The following is a 16,600-nucleotide window of genomic DNA, read 5'->3' as shown; positions in this document are numbered from 1 at the left end:
CTGGATTTCTGATCGTTTTCTTAGGGTAGTTTTCCTAGGGCTGGAATTCGCAGGTCAAATGACAACATTTTCATGGCTCTTGTTGTTCATTGCGAAATGAACGTTTAAATTGTTTAATCGGTTCACCCACCTAGAAGTATAGCACATTGTCTGTCTCTCCGTAACCATGGAGAAGATTTCAACTTCTAAAAGAAATGACGGGTCAGTGAACACGTTGAGTGTCCACTGGCGCAAAGCTTCCTGCACCATCAAATGTTAACTGCTTCACAATTTATTTTAGATCAGCCTAGATGTCTCAGGGCTTAAGAGCAATCTGAAAAGCATGGCTGACCTTAGCAAGAACTCACTAAAACACCTGTGACTGCTTTCTGAAAGGAATGACAGGTCTGGAGGAGGCCTGAGCCTGGCACTTGAAAGAGTGAAGTGCGCATCTACTGCTGAGCTGTTTTAAAACGGGTAGAAGGAGAGCAATCAAGAACACAGGGGGACTGATGTGGGTGGAAGGGATTATCTAACAGGTCTTTCTGGCCTCTCAGTTTGAGTGCTCAGGCACTTCAGGCACGTTGTTCCAAGGCTTTTGCAGATCACGAACGGTGCTGTTTCTCTGAATAAATACATTAGCTATTTCATTTATGAAGCTCATTTTCTGCATGAGGATACATAATAGGACTGCATCCTGTGAGAATTATTTTGACTTTCCTTTTATGTGAGGTATTCTTTTTCCTTCTCAGTGGCAGTAGGGCAATGGAGACCCTCCGTCATGATTATCAGAAGGTAAGACGCGGATGCAAGCCACAGTAGGACAAGGCACAATTAGCAGACATGCATAAGGAAATGTATTAAACCTTAAAAACATTCAGGCAATCAAAGCCATGAAAACTAACCAATACAATACCTATTAAAAGTGCAAAATGTATTAAAAATGATGATCTGCCTCAATGCCGAGAAGTGTAGTAAACTGGCCCACCGCCAGCAATCATATAAATAAGTACAACCCATTTGGAAAGCAATTTGGCAATGTTTCCAGAGTCATGAAAAGGTCTGTACCATTTAACTCAGTAATTAGACTCCTAAGAGTATAATTCAAAAAAAAATGAGAAAGGTCTATGCTTAAGGACGCTCACTGCACTACTGGTGAAAAGTCTAAATACGTAGCTGAAGGGCTTACCAGCATAAGGCTTACATAAATTATGGAATAGGAACTCGATGGAGTAATATACAGACCTCAGGACTCCAGGCAATGTGTTAATTACAACAGAATAATTAATTACAGCAGAATAACACATTAAATGTACTTTGTAGTTGCAATTAAGTATGTAAAGGGGCCAAGACCAGGAGGACACATGGAAAAGTGAAAATCGTTAATTTGTTAGGATGGTGGAATAGTGGCTGATTTCTCTGTTGTGTTTTGTCATTTTAATGTTTGTGCATTGAAAAAAAAAAGGTAGAGTACTTCCAAAATGACTACAGAAAAAGAAACCGCACACACTACTCAGTACGGCGGGCGTACATTTTCCACGCTTCTTCCACAGTGCGCCTCCTCTCAATTATTTCTCTCCGCAGCTTTACCATCTCCCTTTGAATTTCCTCCTCCTCTTTCTTGGCTTCCAGAGCCTTCCTTTTCTTCTCTTCTTGCACCAGATACTGAGCCTCTAAGAAGGCCGATTTTTTCAGGGTCTTTTCAATTCTCCGGCGCTCCAGCTCTTTCTCCCGTCTTAAGCGGTTTTCTTTTACCTTAAAGAGAATACAAGGGTGAAATGCAGCCTTGCAAGTAGAAAGGGATTTGTAAAACCTCAGAACACATTTTGAAGGTCAGAATATACCCAGTTTGAAATATTCTGGTCCAGAATTCCACCATTTATCAGAAGAATAGCGGGAATTCATTTGCTTATTGGGTAAGGACCCATACATATTTTTAAATGAAGTTAGGTAAGATGACACCCAAACAATCAGGGAGTGATCTGCACCATGGAAAAGTTGAAAATCTAACGGGTCAGTTGCCGAGTTCTGAATTCTTATTTAGTAATGATTTCCTACCTGTAAGTTTCTAACATATACATTACTGTTATTTATTTAGGCCACGTCTGCATGCTAATTATAATTTGAAACAGAACATTTTGGGAGGCTACATTGTAAAGGACAGAAGAGTGATTTACAGATGGTCCCCAACTTATCGTGGTTTGACTTACAATTTTTCAACTTAAGCAATACACATCAGTAGAAACTATACTTTGAATTCTGAATTTTGATTTTTTCCTGGGCTAGCAATATGTAGTAAGATACTCTGTCATGATGCTGGGCAGTGGCAGTGAGATGATTTTGCCGAGCTATAGGCTAATGTAAGTGTCCTGAGTACATTTAAGGTAGGCTAGGCTAAGCTATGACGTACAGTAGATTAGGTATATTAAGTGCATCTTCGATTCACAATATTTTCAACTTCTAATGGGTATATGGGGACATAACCCCATCGTAAGTCAAGGAGCACCTATACTGCCTTAAGGAACACCACAACCCTTTGTTCCTTTCTATCAATATTTAAATATACTGACGTTGCTGGATCATATCTGGAAATCAAAACCATGAACTTCACAGTTTTGTTTTGAATTTATTGGGGTGACAATGGTTAGTAAAATTACATAGGTTTCAAGTGTACTGTTTCTACAATTCTGTAATACATCATCTATATATCACATTGTGTGTTCGCCACCCAGAGTCAGTTCTCCTTCCATCACCATGTATTTGACCCCCTTTACAGATATTTTTGAATAAGTTCAATAACCTTTGTTCAAATCTATTAATTCTTTTTTTGAAGTAAGGAGTCGTCCTTTCCTTCCTGCTTCACTTTACCCTTATCTTACTATCCGGTTATAAGACTTCTGGATAATGGCTATCTCTTATTGAAACTTCTTTCCTCTCTTTTATCATAAACCCAAAACAAAGATATATTTCTACCTCAGTTTTTCTAACACCCACAGTGCCTTATGATTTAAAGCAATCAGAAATTCGGTGTCACAAGAAGACAGAACACATGTATAGACACTGATTCTAGTTCAGTCTTAGTTTTGCACATGTGGCAAAGACTTGGCCATTCTGATGTCCTGAAGCTCCTCTACAAAGTGTCAAGTGCATCTTTTTCCTATAACCTGCTATTCCCTGTGGAGAAAGGAAAATTTCCATATTCAACACAGCTGAACTGGAATTAATTCATATCTGTCCTCTCTTTCAAATTACAATCACAAAATGAGTGAATTTTTCAGTTGCTAGAAAAAAATTATCACTAGAATATTCACGATATTAATATGTTGATGTCACAATTCAAAAACCAAAATCAATCAAAACCCAAACCACATATTTATGATACAAAGAACCATGTCCAAACTAACGAAGTTTAGCTCACCACTCTATTGGTTAAAATCAATTATTCTTTTTTTGGGGGGGCTTTCTTAAATTGTTTCCTATCCTCAGTTTACAAGCATTATTTTTCTTCTGAAGTTCTTATATTTTACTTTTATTCCATCTAACCAAACCACAGATGGCACCCTTTTTCATAAGAAAGCCTCAGTCTTTATTTAAGCTTATTAAATGTGTTACACAAAGATTGCTTCCTGTTATCCATTTTAATTTTGTTTTTCCCTCCCACCTGCTTATGTCTCATCTCCATGGTAAGACGAGGATCCTTCTGCTGCTTCTGGTCTTGGTTTCCATTCATTCCAAGATCTTCCAACATCCCAGAATCCACCACATCTTTATGGAGCAGATGGTCTATAAATTTTTGAATGGTGGTACTTTCTTCTTCTTCCTCCAAATGGCTACATAAATCTGGGGGATACAGAACAACAACAAAAAAGGGACATTTTTCAAAAATTTTAATTTTAATGTAATTTCCATATTTATGGAAGGAGAACTGACTTGGGGTGGTGAACACACAATGTGACATACAGATGCTGTATCACAGAATTGTGCACTTGAAACCTATGTAATTTTACTAACCATTGTCACCCCAATAAATTTTAATTAAAAAATAATAATAATCCCGGTACAATAAAAATACAAAGCTGTGAGTGCTCAATAAATAGTAACTGATAATGCCAATTGGATGAGTATAGACCTCAGCAATTACCTTCAACTAAGAGGGAGAAAACCTCTACTCGTGAATAATTGCCCTCATCCCAGTCACCGAAGACTCCCTCACTGTCAAATATAAAAGCTATTACTTCAATCTAAACATGCTTGAGACTGCATTGCTTTTTAAAAAATGGCTTAATTGCAGCATAACTAAACTGTAAATATTTAAAGTTTACAGTAAGTTTTGACATATCTGTATACCAGTAAAACCATCATTACAGTCAAGATAATGAGCATGTCTGTCAGCCCCAAAAGAGCCCTCACACTGATTTGTCGTCTCTTCCCTTCATTCCTCCCCACTCTCTCTCCTACTCCAGGCAACCACAGAACCTGCTTTCTGTTGCCACTGATTAGGTTACATTTTCCACAATTTTGTATCGATTAAATCATACGCTATGTACTCTTTTTTTGGTTAGGCTTCTTTTACTCAGCACAGTTATTTTGAGATTCATCCATGTTGTAGCAATAGTTTATCCCACTTTACTGCTGAGTAGTATTCCACTGCAATGGGTATACCACAGTTGATTCATTCCTTCATCTGTGGATAAACATTTGGGTTGTTTCTAGATTTTGGCTATTCCAAATAAAGTTGTTATGAACATTTATTTGTGTAGAAGTCTTTGTACGAGCACAGGCTTTCTTTTCTCTTGGAAAAATGCCTAAGGTTAGAATGGTTAGATCATATGGTAAGTATATGTTTAACTGTTTAAGAAATTGCCAAACTGTTTTCCAAAGTGGCTACATGATTTTACCCTCTCGGCAGCAGTGCAAGAGAGCTCCCTCCACATCTTTGCCAACGCTTGGTATGATCAGTCTTTTAATTTAAACCATTTTAATAGGTGTACAAGGGGTTACTCATGGTCGTTTTAATTTGTATTTTCCTAATAATATTGTACATCATCCTTGCTGATATTCTGTTTAGTATATCACATAGTTTCATACATTATTGAAAATGGGGTTTTGAGTAAAGACTATGTAGGGTGTCCGATGGATACTGAATTTACCGGGGGATCACTTCATCGATTATATAAATGCCTAACCACTGTACTGTACACCTGAAACTAATATAAAATAATACTGATGTAAAGTACAGCACAGGGAACATAGTCAATGGCATTGTAATAGCTATGTATCGTGTCAGACGGGCAGTAGACTTGTTGGGGTTATCACTTTGTGAGGGGTGTAAATGTCTAATCATTATGTTGTTTTATACAGCTGAAACTAATAATAAAATTAAATTTTGAACAAAGAAAACGGGGTTTTGAAGTCTTTAATTGTTATTGTTGAATTATCTGTTTCTCCCTTCAATTTTGTCAGTTTTTGCTTCACATATTTTGGGCTCTTCTGTTTAGAGTATATATGTTTATACTTATGTTCTCTTGATGGATTGACCTCTTCATCATTATAAAATGGCCTTCTTTGTCTCTAGTAGAAGTTTTTTTTCTTAAAGTCTATTTTTTTCTTAAAGTCTATTTTTTTCTTAAAGTGTATTAGTAAGCTGCTCTTGTTCTCTTTTGGTTACTGCTTACATGGTATATATTTTTCCATCTTTTTACTTTTAACCTATTTATATTTTTGAATCTAAATCTTGTCTCTTGTAGATAGCATATAGTTAGGTCATATTCTGAAATTCTGTGTTTTGATTGGTGTGTTTAATCCATTTACATTTAATGTAATTCCTGAGATACAGTAGGATTTACATTTGTCATTTTGGTATTTGGTTTTTACACATCATCTGTAAATGCCCTTTATCAGGTTGCGGAGTTTACCGTCTTTTACTAATTTGCTCAGAATTTCTAATCAGGATTTTTGTTAAGTACTTTTTCTGTGTCTACTGAGATAATCACATGCTAATGAATATTTTTGGTAAGCATGGTAAGCATCCTTTTTAATGGCCACATAATAATTCTGTTCAATGTTTTGATTAAAAAACAAACAAATAAATAAAACAACCCAAGAAACCTCGAAAAACAAAACTCTAATAGCATAAGATGAGTGACCCGGTATGATACTAGGCGGTTAATAGCCAGCTTAAGTAAAGAGATATAACTGGATCTGTTAGCACGGTATGAAAGGAATTAAAAGTTTCACTGTATTTCATATGTGCTTCAGAATAAATATGAAGTACTGAAATGCCTCACTTTAATAATGACATTCATAAACTAGAAAAATATCCAGAAGGTGGCAACCAGGATAAGATCCAGAAACAATGTGATAATAAAAAAAACTGCAGAGAGCACTGGTGTTACTTACTCTAGAAACACTGAAGTATATGAGGGATCAGATATGACTACAACTCCCACAAAAAAAACAAAGACTGTCCTAACGAGAGGAAACATGATACTATTTTCTGTGACACTAACAGATAAAAGTTACTGAGGACAAAAATCCTAATTCTCTTAACTAAGAGAGAATACTAGGAAGATTAGAGCCTCACAACAGTTGAACGGGCTCCTCCAAAGTGCAGGCTCTGTATCCTGGGAGGTGTTCAGGCAGAGATTATATCACCCCATATTAGGGATACTGTAGGAGGACCTTTATCTGAGTGGGTGAAGGGAGTAGATCAGACTAGGTGATCTTGAAGGATTCCTCTAACTTTAAGAGCTTATGACTTTGTGATTCCCAAGCTGGGGTTTGTAGAGTCCTAAAGAGGGGAATGCTGCCAGGTCAGTTCAAGGTTGTCTGGGTAACGCTGCCACACTGTCACCATGCCTTCCCCTACGCTCAGGGGAAAAAATCTCAGATTCTTCGGCTACATTAGAGGAACCATCACAAGTTAGCTGTTTAACTTGTCTGACACTAGCTCTGTGTACAAGTAATAATTTTCCTTATAAAGATATATGAAGCATTTTGTAAATACAAAATAATATACGCGTGCTCAAATGTAGTCTCCAAAATAAATAGGCACCCAACAGTGTATAGGAAGAGGCAATCTTAAACATCATTATTTACTAGTATAGTCATAAGAACTATAAATAATAGAATATTTTGATTTAAAAATATCATGAACTTACTGAGGATATAGATAAGTAATTTAAATTGAATCAGGAAAAATGAAAGCCAATTATAAAGCTAAGCAAAACACAGAAAAGTCAAAAGATATTGTCATTTATTATTTAAAACAGTTGAAAAGACTTCTTAAACACACTCATTGGATGTTAAAGCTGGGAACAATCAGATCCGTTCTTACCATCAAATTTGTCATATTGCAAATGACCTTTGACCTCTGACACAGGAGGGATACTTGACCCAATGTCTTCAGTGTCCCCATCACTTGCTAGTTCTTGCTTAAGTTTGGTGTCTAACCAGTCATGGATCAGCTCCTGAGCTATCAATAAAACAAAAACATGTCTTTAATATTTCAGTATTTCAATTACTTCAGAGACCTTTCTTCATTCACTGTTTTCATTCATTCAATAAATATTAATTGAGCACCTATCATGTGTTCTAGATGCTTGGAATAGAGCAGTGAACAAAACGGGAAAAACAAAACACACCACCATGAAGCTTACATTCTAATTGGGAAAGAGAGAAAATAAACAAGTCAGAAAAACAGAGCAGGGGAAAGAGAAAGTGTGTACAAGAAATAGAAGCTAGGTGTTGATAGTTTTAAATTGGGTGGTCAAAGGAGGCCTCATTGAGAAGATATTTGAGCAAAGAACGGAAGGAAGTGAGGGAGTGAGTCATGTGGCTCTGTAAGGGAATATTATTCTATGCAGAGGGAAAGCAAGTACAAAGGCCCTAAAGCAGGAGAGTGTCTAGTGTGTTGGACAGATAGTAAGGAGGCAGTGCGGCTGGAGAGCAGTGAGTGAAGGGAGCTGGGGGAAGAGCAGGAGAGGAGGGGGAAGGGTAACGTAGAGATCAGGTGATTCCAGGCTAGGGTTATCTCAGGCTCCCGTGGACATTTGGTCACGTCTGCAGCCATTTTTGGTTGTCACTACTCAGGGAGGTGATACTGGCATCTAGGGGGCAGAGGCCAGGAATGATGCTGAACATCCTACAATATACAGGGCAGTACCCACAACAAAAATTATCTGACCTAAAATGTCAGTAGTGCTGAGACTGAACACCCCTTCCTTCTTTAGAGTCTTGACTCCATTCTAGGCATTTTGGCTTTTACTCTGAATGCAATGAGAAGCCACAGGAGGGTAGTGAGCGAAGAGGTAATTTATATTCTAAGAGATCATTCTGATGACGACTATGTTAAAATAGGCTACAGGGGGACAAAACACAGAAGCAGGGCACACCAGTTGGGAGACAAATGCAAAAATCCAGGAAGAAAGGGGATGGTGGCCTGGACCTGGAGTGGAGGTTTGAAAAATGGTCATAGTCTAGAAAATAATATTATGAGGTAAAGTTGACATGATTTGCTGATGGACAAGACATGGCATGTGACAGAAAAAGAAATACAGGTTTTGGGCCTAAACAACTGCAAGGACGGAGATACATTTTCCGAGCCAGGGAAGGCCAACGGAACAGTGGGTTTGGAAGCAAGATCAGGCGTTCAGTTTTAGACTTGTTTAGGTTTGAGATACTTATGAGATATCCAAAGAGGAATGTCAAGTAGGTACTGGCTATACCACTCTGTATTTCAGGGGAGAAGAGCAAGTGGAAGAAATAAGTGTGGGTGTTGTTGGTATACAGATGGTACTTAAGCCGCAGAAGTGGGGGAGACTGCAAAAGGAGGAAGGTGGGTAGGGACTGGTTCAAGGACAAAGCCATGAGGAACTCCAGTATCTAGAGGCTGAAGAGATAAAGCCTCTAAAACCAGAAAAGCAGACGAGGAAGGAGAGGTCATTAAGGAAGCAGAAGAAACTAAGAGTGTGATATCCTGGAAGCCAACTCTCATTTAAATTTCTTTCTTGGTGATATCCAGGAAATCTTCTCAAATAGATAGGTGAGAAAATGTCTCCTTTAGCATGACCTTCACCGTGACTATCAGCATAACAGCTCTTATGGGGAGGGTTTGGGAGTTTCAAAGGAAAAAAATGTCTACTTCAGCATTCTCTTCATCGTTATTATTATTATCACATAACTCTGTGGGAATGGAGTGTTTCTATATATTAAATAATGCTAAAAGGCATTTAATAGAGATAGGAATGAATGATGTGTAAAACACGAAAAAAATGAATCAAGGTAGTAGAAAGTAAGTGTCAAAAGTATACGAGCAACAAACATTACCAGCTTTCAGAGGAAGGTCGAGAAAGGGAGCAGATATTTATTGAGTAACCCTGTGCATGATAATTCAGATATTTATGTGTATAGTAACTTATGTATAGAATAATTCAGATCTACTCAACACTAGTCATTGGTAAAGAGAGGTTTACTAATATCCGCAGGGGAAACGTTCCAAGACCCCCAGTGGATGCCTGAAACTATGGCCAGTACCAAACCCTCCATGTACTGTTTTTCCTATACATACATACTTATGATACAGTTTAATTTATAAATTAGGCACAGTAAGAGATTAACAACAATAACTAATAAAATAGAATTATATCAATATATTGTTATAAAAGATATATGAATGTGGTCTCTCTCTCTCAAAATATCTTACTGTCCTACACTCACCTTTTCACTAAAAGGAAGCAGTTTACAGCTTCGCTTTGGCATATCTGAATTGCCAGCATCACTACTCTTGCATTTTGGGGCAATTAAGTAAAATAAAGCTTACTTGAACTCAAGCACGGTGATGCTATGACAGTCCATCTGATAACCAAGAGAGCTACTAAGTGACAACAGGCAGGCAACACATACAGGGTAGATACCTGGACCAAAGGATGACTCAAGTCCCAGGAGGTACAAAGCAATCGGTGAAACAGTTCATCACGCGACTCAGAATAGCGTGCAATGCAAAATTCATGAACTGTTTATTTCTGGAGTTTTCCATTTAATATTTTTGGACTCCAGTTGACCTCAGGTAAATGGAAACGTGGAAAGTGAATCCAAGGATAAGGGGGAACTACTGCTCTACGAAGTGCGCCAAAGGAACTAAGAATGGAAACTTCCCTGGGAGTGTTCAACTGGAGGAATTCATGTTGGATCAGAAGAGGGGTGTCCAAGGCTACCTCAGAGCGGAATCTCTCAAAGGATGCTTCTCAGAACACTATTCTTGTAGATTATTAATAGATGGTTCATGAGAGGAGAGAAAAGAATATAAACCTTTGAAAATCATGTTCTGTCCATACACCAGTACTTCTTAATGTGGATCACTAGTTTCTCAGGATATTAATAGGTATTTTAGGATAAGAAGAGTTTTGTGGAAGCTTGGGAAACTGGGTAAACTTTTTTTTTTTTTTTTTTTACCAGCAGGAGTTCTCAGAAACCTTAAAAGGCTAAAGTATATATATTGTACATTCTCATTGGTGGAATGGGAAGTAGGATCGGCAAGACGTACCTTGCCGATTTCTGAATCAGTCTCCTTTCTCCAGCTGCAGTACAACTAACCACCCACGACTAAGCACCATTCTGCTCACCCAGACACTGCAATAGCCTCCCACTGGTTTCCCCACTCCCTCTTTTTCTCCCCTCTAATCCACTTTTTATACATTTAAAAATTGTCCTATTACACCTCTGCTTAAAACCCTTGTGTGGTGTCTCATCATACTCAGAATAAAATCTAAATTCTTTTCCCAGGCCTGTAAGGCCCGAGGTGACATGTCTTCCGCTCACTTCTGAGAGCTCATCTCCACTGGTAACCTCTAACCACAAGGGTCTGCCCTCAGTTCCTCAAGCACATCAAGCTTGTCTGTACTTGAACTCTTGATGCCACCTTTCCCTCAGCCTGGGATGCTCTTCCTCCATCACTACTCAGCTGGCTCCTTCTTGTTATTCAGGTCTAAACTCAAAAGACTTGTCACTATCTGATCATTTGATTTCAATTTTCTTTATTCCCACACAAGAATGTATACTCCATGAAGCAAGGGCTTTCTTTGCCTGTCTTGTTCATAACCTGTTCCTCCAGTGCCTAAAATAGTTCCTGGCACTGAATAATACTTAAATATATGTGTTGAATGAAAAAAGAAATTAACTGAATAACTGGAGACACAAATAACCCAGCAGGAAGTTGGCTTTCAGGACATGGCACTCGGACTCTCCTCCGGTCTCAGTGGCCTCTCCTTCCCAGTCTTCTTTGCTGGTTCCTTTTAATCTCTTCATCCCTAAACCGTGGCGTTCCTCAGGGCATCAGTAACTAAAATACTAAATTCCAGAGGAGTAAATGCTTTGGGGAGATAAGGAGGTTAGATCAGTTTTAGAATCTCTTTATAAGGAACAAAGTTGATTTATAAACTAGTGATCAAATTCTGTATGATACTAGAGCAAATTAACAAGCTACCACAGGACTAATACCTTATAACTCTCATCGTTTACTCTTTATGTCAAACTGCCTCTGGATGTGGTTCTATTTCAGAAGACAAAGAGGGCCTTTGATATAGCCTTAGTTGTAATTCTCAAGTTAATTCCAGAGTAAATTAAGTTCAGGGCAGTAAAAACAAACAAAAAATAAGAAGAGAAAGAAAAGCTTTCATTCTGTACTCCAAAATGCATTATGGGTTATGCTTTAATAAGTTGTACTCCAAAGAACTGTTAATAACGCAGCAAAAAATGTATTCTCTTACCTTCTGCATAGACTTCATCATGATTCTCTATTTGCTCAGATGTTTCCAAATCAATGATTTGGCCCCAAAGCCTTCTAGAAAAATCTGAATTTCCAGCAGAAAATGCTTTCGAAACTGCATATTCTGAGCTTTTCTCTATTTCCTTTAACATAACAGAAAAAAAAAAAAATCCAGGAGGATGACAAGTTTGTTAGTGTTAGAAAATTTCCCTCCAACTCAAGAGTCTGATTTTCTAACAACTACTAAAATACTTTCATTTTTCCATTTTTGAAGGAACTCTGAGGCTTAAACATTCACCTCAAATAATTTCATTCATTATACATGAATTGCAGTATTTCACCAGGTTTTACCAGGTGGTCATAATGTTTGTATTTGAACAAAAGGTTATTTAAGCTTCAGATAACTTTTGTGTAGAGCATTAGTTATGGGATCCTGGCACCTGAATATTTGCTTTCAATAAGAAATACCTATAAAATCAGAATGAGGATGAATTGTAAATGGTGGTGGACTGCTGCATTTGGGGTGAGCTGCCCCAGGACTCGCAGTTCTACCAGGCATCTGTCTGATTCTAAGTGACTTCAACATCCCTGAGGAACACCGACCCACATTCCAGACTCAAGGTTCACTTCACCTTCTGTACAGCCTTCCCCTCGATTGCAGTTCAGCAACCCACTGACATGGTTGCCCTGAACCACCTCATACAGAATTTTCCACTGGTCAACCCAACCCTGATAACCTCGGCCCGCTAACGTCAGTCTCCTACCCATCTTCTCCCGCTCCCCCTACTCCACTCACCAAGTCCTCCAGGCACCACATGTCTCCTCCTTCTTCCCAACCTATGAGTCCTCTAAAGGGTCCCCTTCTTTTCCTACTCTGTGTGGATATTCAGTTACTCTCTTACATAAGCCTCAAATCTATTGCTCCTTTGCCTTTCCAGTGAAAACCTTCAGGCCTGGGTCAATCTAATCTAGCAATTTTGGGTTCCACAAAAATTTACAATTACCTGCTTCAGGCAAGTCCCCAGTGCTGCTGGGTAATCTTTCATTTCTACTCTGAAGGAAGCCTGTTCTTGGCCTTCACCATGCTCCACACGTTCTTTCTGTATACTCCCCTATCTTCCACATAACAAGGTCCTAGCTGATTTTGAGAGGGTGGTTCACTCAAGTGCATTTGGAAGTCTTAAGTCTAGAGGTTGTAATTGTTTAGGGTACACTCAGAGTTAGGATATATTAGGGAACAAAATCAGAAAAGAAGACAGAGAAATGAGCAGAGAGGTATTAGGAGAAGCAAGAGAAAACAGTGTTATAAAAAGATAATGGAGATTTCTAGACTAAAAAAGTGATAACTATAGCAAATGAACCTTAAGAGGACAAAGAAGAAACCATTAGATTTAGTCAATAAGTAATTTATAAAACAGTTTCTGTGAAGTGGTGAAAACCAGAAACTGGGATAAAACAATTGTGGACATGAGAGGATAATAAAAATACAACAGCAAGGAATATAGGCTATACATCCAAAGATGTTAAATGAGAAAAAGAAATTATACGGCAATCTGAATGGATGGAGGGGGTCAAATGAGGACTTACTGGTTTTTTCAAGATGGGAGATTTGAGGGTACAATGGAAAAAAGAGCTACAGCAAAAGTTTTAGAGGAGAATGATAAAAGGAATGCTAAAAATCTGAGTCAAGCTGGCTAACAACTGCATGAAAGAGGAAAATGGCTCCATCTGTATCTGCATCCCCACCAAATGCTTCCCTTATATCCTCAATTCTCCCAACAGGTTTAAGTAACTTGCTTACCCCCACTGGACTATAAACTCTGGGAAGGCAGAACCTAAACCTGCCCCACACGCTGTATTATCTCCAGTGCCCAAAATAATGAGCTAGCGCTTAGTAGGCACTTAATAAACACCGGGTGGATGAATAGTTAACAATGATGTCTAGCCTAGGTTCCACCTGTCCTGAGGCTCATAATGCCTGTCAACCTAAGTAAGTAATAGCTCTTCAAAATACTACCAGGCAAAAGAATATTTTCCCAGGAAAATGTGGCATGATTTTGAACCATGTGGTGCACAAATGAATTAAGTATGGCAAGTTGCCAAACTGACACTCAGGCATGCACCTGAGATGGTTTAATGGTATTTTCAACTTAAATGGTACTTGGACTCAAAAATATACATCTCAGGTCTGGAAGAGACCTCAAAGGTTATCTAATCCAACCTCCCACTCCCTCACTAAATGCTCAGACATACTCTTCGGTAGTCCTGACATTAAGTGACCATTTAGAATCCACCTGAATACTTCAGTGATAGAAAACACTTATAAGACTGTTGTGGGGACAGAGCCCCAAAGAACAGTTTCCAGGCTCTCGGCCTCTCATAAAAAGGTGCTGGCTCAGGTAGTAAATGGCCATCAACTGTGATTGGTTGGCCATCAGCTGTGGCTAGTTGGCTGTCAGCTGTAACCAGTGAGCCATTGGCCACTAATATAATTGCTGTGGCTATGCTAGCAGCAGAGTGGGGGCTAGCAAGAAGATGGTGGCTCAGCCGGCAAGCGGGGATTGCAGTTAGGATGGCGGGTTGCGGACAGTGTGGATCCAGCCTCCAGTGAGAGTATAGTAGTATGACTCCCCTATCTATGGCTCTGTGGGTGTTCCTTTTTGGCCTCTCCATGTCCTGCGTTCTTATGTGGGGAGCGGGACCAGAGACCCTGCTTGACTCCCCGCGTGACAACTGTCCACTCCATTTTTGGGTTGCCTCTAGTCATTAGAAGATTCTTACTTGTGATGCATGCATAGCTTTTACCTATTGTATTGGTCCCATAGGTAAATGTAACTACAGTACAGTCTTTTCAATTATCTGAGGAAGGCCACAGCGTCCTCTCCTAAGGTCTGTACTCTCCTCTCTTCTCCTCTCCTCTCTTCTCCTCTCCTCTCTTCTCCTCTCTCTTCTCCTCTCCTAAAGAGTATAAAAGTAAGGCAACATATACTCGTTTAATCACATACCGTGTTTCCCCGAAGATAAGACCTAGCCAGACAATCCGCTCTAGTGCGTCTTTTGCAGCAAAAATTAATGTAAGACCCAGTATTATATTATTTATATTATATTATATTATTACTTCAGTATATTATAGTAAAATACGACCGGGTCTTATTTTTTCCTCCAAAAGACGCATTAGAGCTGATTGTCCAGCTAGGTCTTATTTTCGGGGAAACACGGTATTTACTTTGCTAGTAATTCAGGTGGGTTTTTTAAAAAATAAGGACTATCTAAACTAGCATACTGATACATGAAGGAGGGAAAAGGTATAACACTTTCACTTACATAACACTTCACCTTCAAAGCACCTTATAGAAAACTAATTACTACAGCTGTATTGCTGAATAATTTTATTAGCAACAAAGAAGACTTGATTCTATTAAAACACAACTGAACTTTGAGGAGGTCTTGTGTTTTTACCATTTTCTTCTGTGGGCAGTAACAATGAGCACTAGCAGCAAAACCCCTTCCTTTTTGAGTCCTGAAATATTGTCCCAAATTTTTATCTTTCATCATCAAGTCTATATTTATAACCTATTTTGGATCCAATTCAAACTGGTATATTAAGACAGGAGCAGACTCTTTCCAACTCTCTAGTGCCCTAGTCTGCCCCCTCCAATATCTGGGGCAAGATATTGACCAAGTGGAATATTTGCAGTGCATTGTTTAGCTGGTATATTTAGAATAAACTGCAAGCAAAATTGCCTAGGGCCCTCAAAAAGGCCACGTGTCTATAGAATATTTTTTTAAGAAAATATAACTTCAGGGTGAAAACAGCTGGTGAAACTGCTTTGGAGCTGAAAGCTGAGAAGCCAGTTACATTCTGGTACTCTCACCTACATTTAAAGCATTTATTTTTGTGACTGTTAACAAGTCTGTGAAAAGTATACACCATGTAATTGTGACTTTGCACATGTCATTTACATTTAAAGTCATTATGTTTAAAGTTTAAAATGGGGTTATCAGGTTTCCATGTCTTTGTATGCTATTGCATCAAAGGAGGTAACAAACTTAAAGAGGACCTATTTTTTAAATGTTGGTTGAATTTAGACATTTTCAAGTGAATCACATATTGATATATTCAATACTCACTTGCTTTCAGTTCATTTTAGATCCTTTATGTAAAACTAGAGGGGGAGGGATACAAGGATTTAACGTGAAAATCTTCCCCTTTCTATAAAAATCAGTTAGTTCCCTGTGAGTTGCAAAACAATAAATAAACAAATAAATAAAAGAAAAAGAAATGTGTGGGAACTTCCTTAAAATTGTGGGGTTATTAGCGGGGGGCGAGGGAGTTCGTGAATTCTCTTCACCTGGATGGGCACTACCAGACCTCTTTCGTTTGCAAAAAGCGTTAGATGGAAATAGTTTTTCCACGATGCTGCCCACTAAAGCCGTAAGACCCCAAAGTTCCTAGGCCTCCTCCACCAGGGCAATGCTGGCTCCAGGGCAGCCAAGGCAGGGGCGGGCCAGGTAAGGATGCCCTGGGGGAAGGAGGAAGCATAGGCGGGGCTGCGGCTGGCCCCGGGCCGGTCTTCGCACCCCACAACTCCCGATTGCAATGGATCACCTTGGGACTCGGTTTCCTTGTAAGCTGCTTCCAGCGATTCAGCTCCGTCCTCTTCCTTGAAGAGGATCTTTTGTGAGGCGCCAGCAGCATTTTCCAGTTTCAGGTCCGAACCTCCGCGGCAACAGACAACCGCTCCTTTGCCTCTCCTGCTTCCGGGTCTCCCTGGGAGTTGTAGTTCCTTTGTCCGCAAGGAAGGCAGGTGTTGGGGGCCGACGAACCACCACTCCCAGGAGGCTTTGCGCAGGCGG

At 39.1% G+C, this 16,600-nt stretch overlaps 1 protein-coding gene across 3 annotated transcripts in view; it reads right to left on the bottom strand.

Moving 5' to 3' along the window:
• Positions 1 to 16,578, bottom strand: part of CCDC191 (coiled-coil domain containing 191) — a 63,619-nt gene extending 47,041 nt beyond the window's left edge. For all 3 annotated transcript variants that reach the window (XM_019734878.3, XM_088793982.1, XM_074331674.2), the window contains exons 1-5: positions 16,353 to 16,578; positions 11,745 to 11,886; positions 7,316 to 7,453; positions 3,641 to 3,819; positions 1,511 to 1,734 (exon numbers count right to left, since the gene is read on the bottom strand). In XM_019734878.3, coding sequence (XP_019590437.3) covers positions 1,511 to 1,734; positions 3,641 to 3,819; positions 7,316 to 7,453; positions 11,745 to 11,886; positions 16,353 to 16,442 — 773 coding nt within the window. In that variant the 5' untranslated portion in view covers positions 16,443 to 16,578. The remainder of the gene's footprint in view (positions 1 to 1,510; positions 1,735 to 3,640; positions 3,820 to 7,315; positions 7,454 to 11,744; positions 11,887 to 16,352) is intronic.
• Positions 16,579 to 16,600: the final 22 nt, after the last annotated feature.

Source organism: Rhinolophus sinicus, chromosome 17 (assembly GCF_057876585.1).
Source record: "Rhinolophus sinicus isolate RSI-liver-muscle chromosome 17, RSI-T2T, whole genome shotgun sequence".
NCBI classification, from domain to species: Eukaryota; Metazoa; Chordata; class Mammalia; order Chiroptera; family Rhinolophidae; genus Rhinolophus; species Rhinolophus sinicus.
The sequence above is the reverse complement of the archived record's forward strand: the minus strand, read 5'-3'. Positions and strand labels throughout refer to the sequence as shown.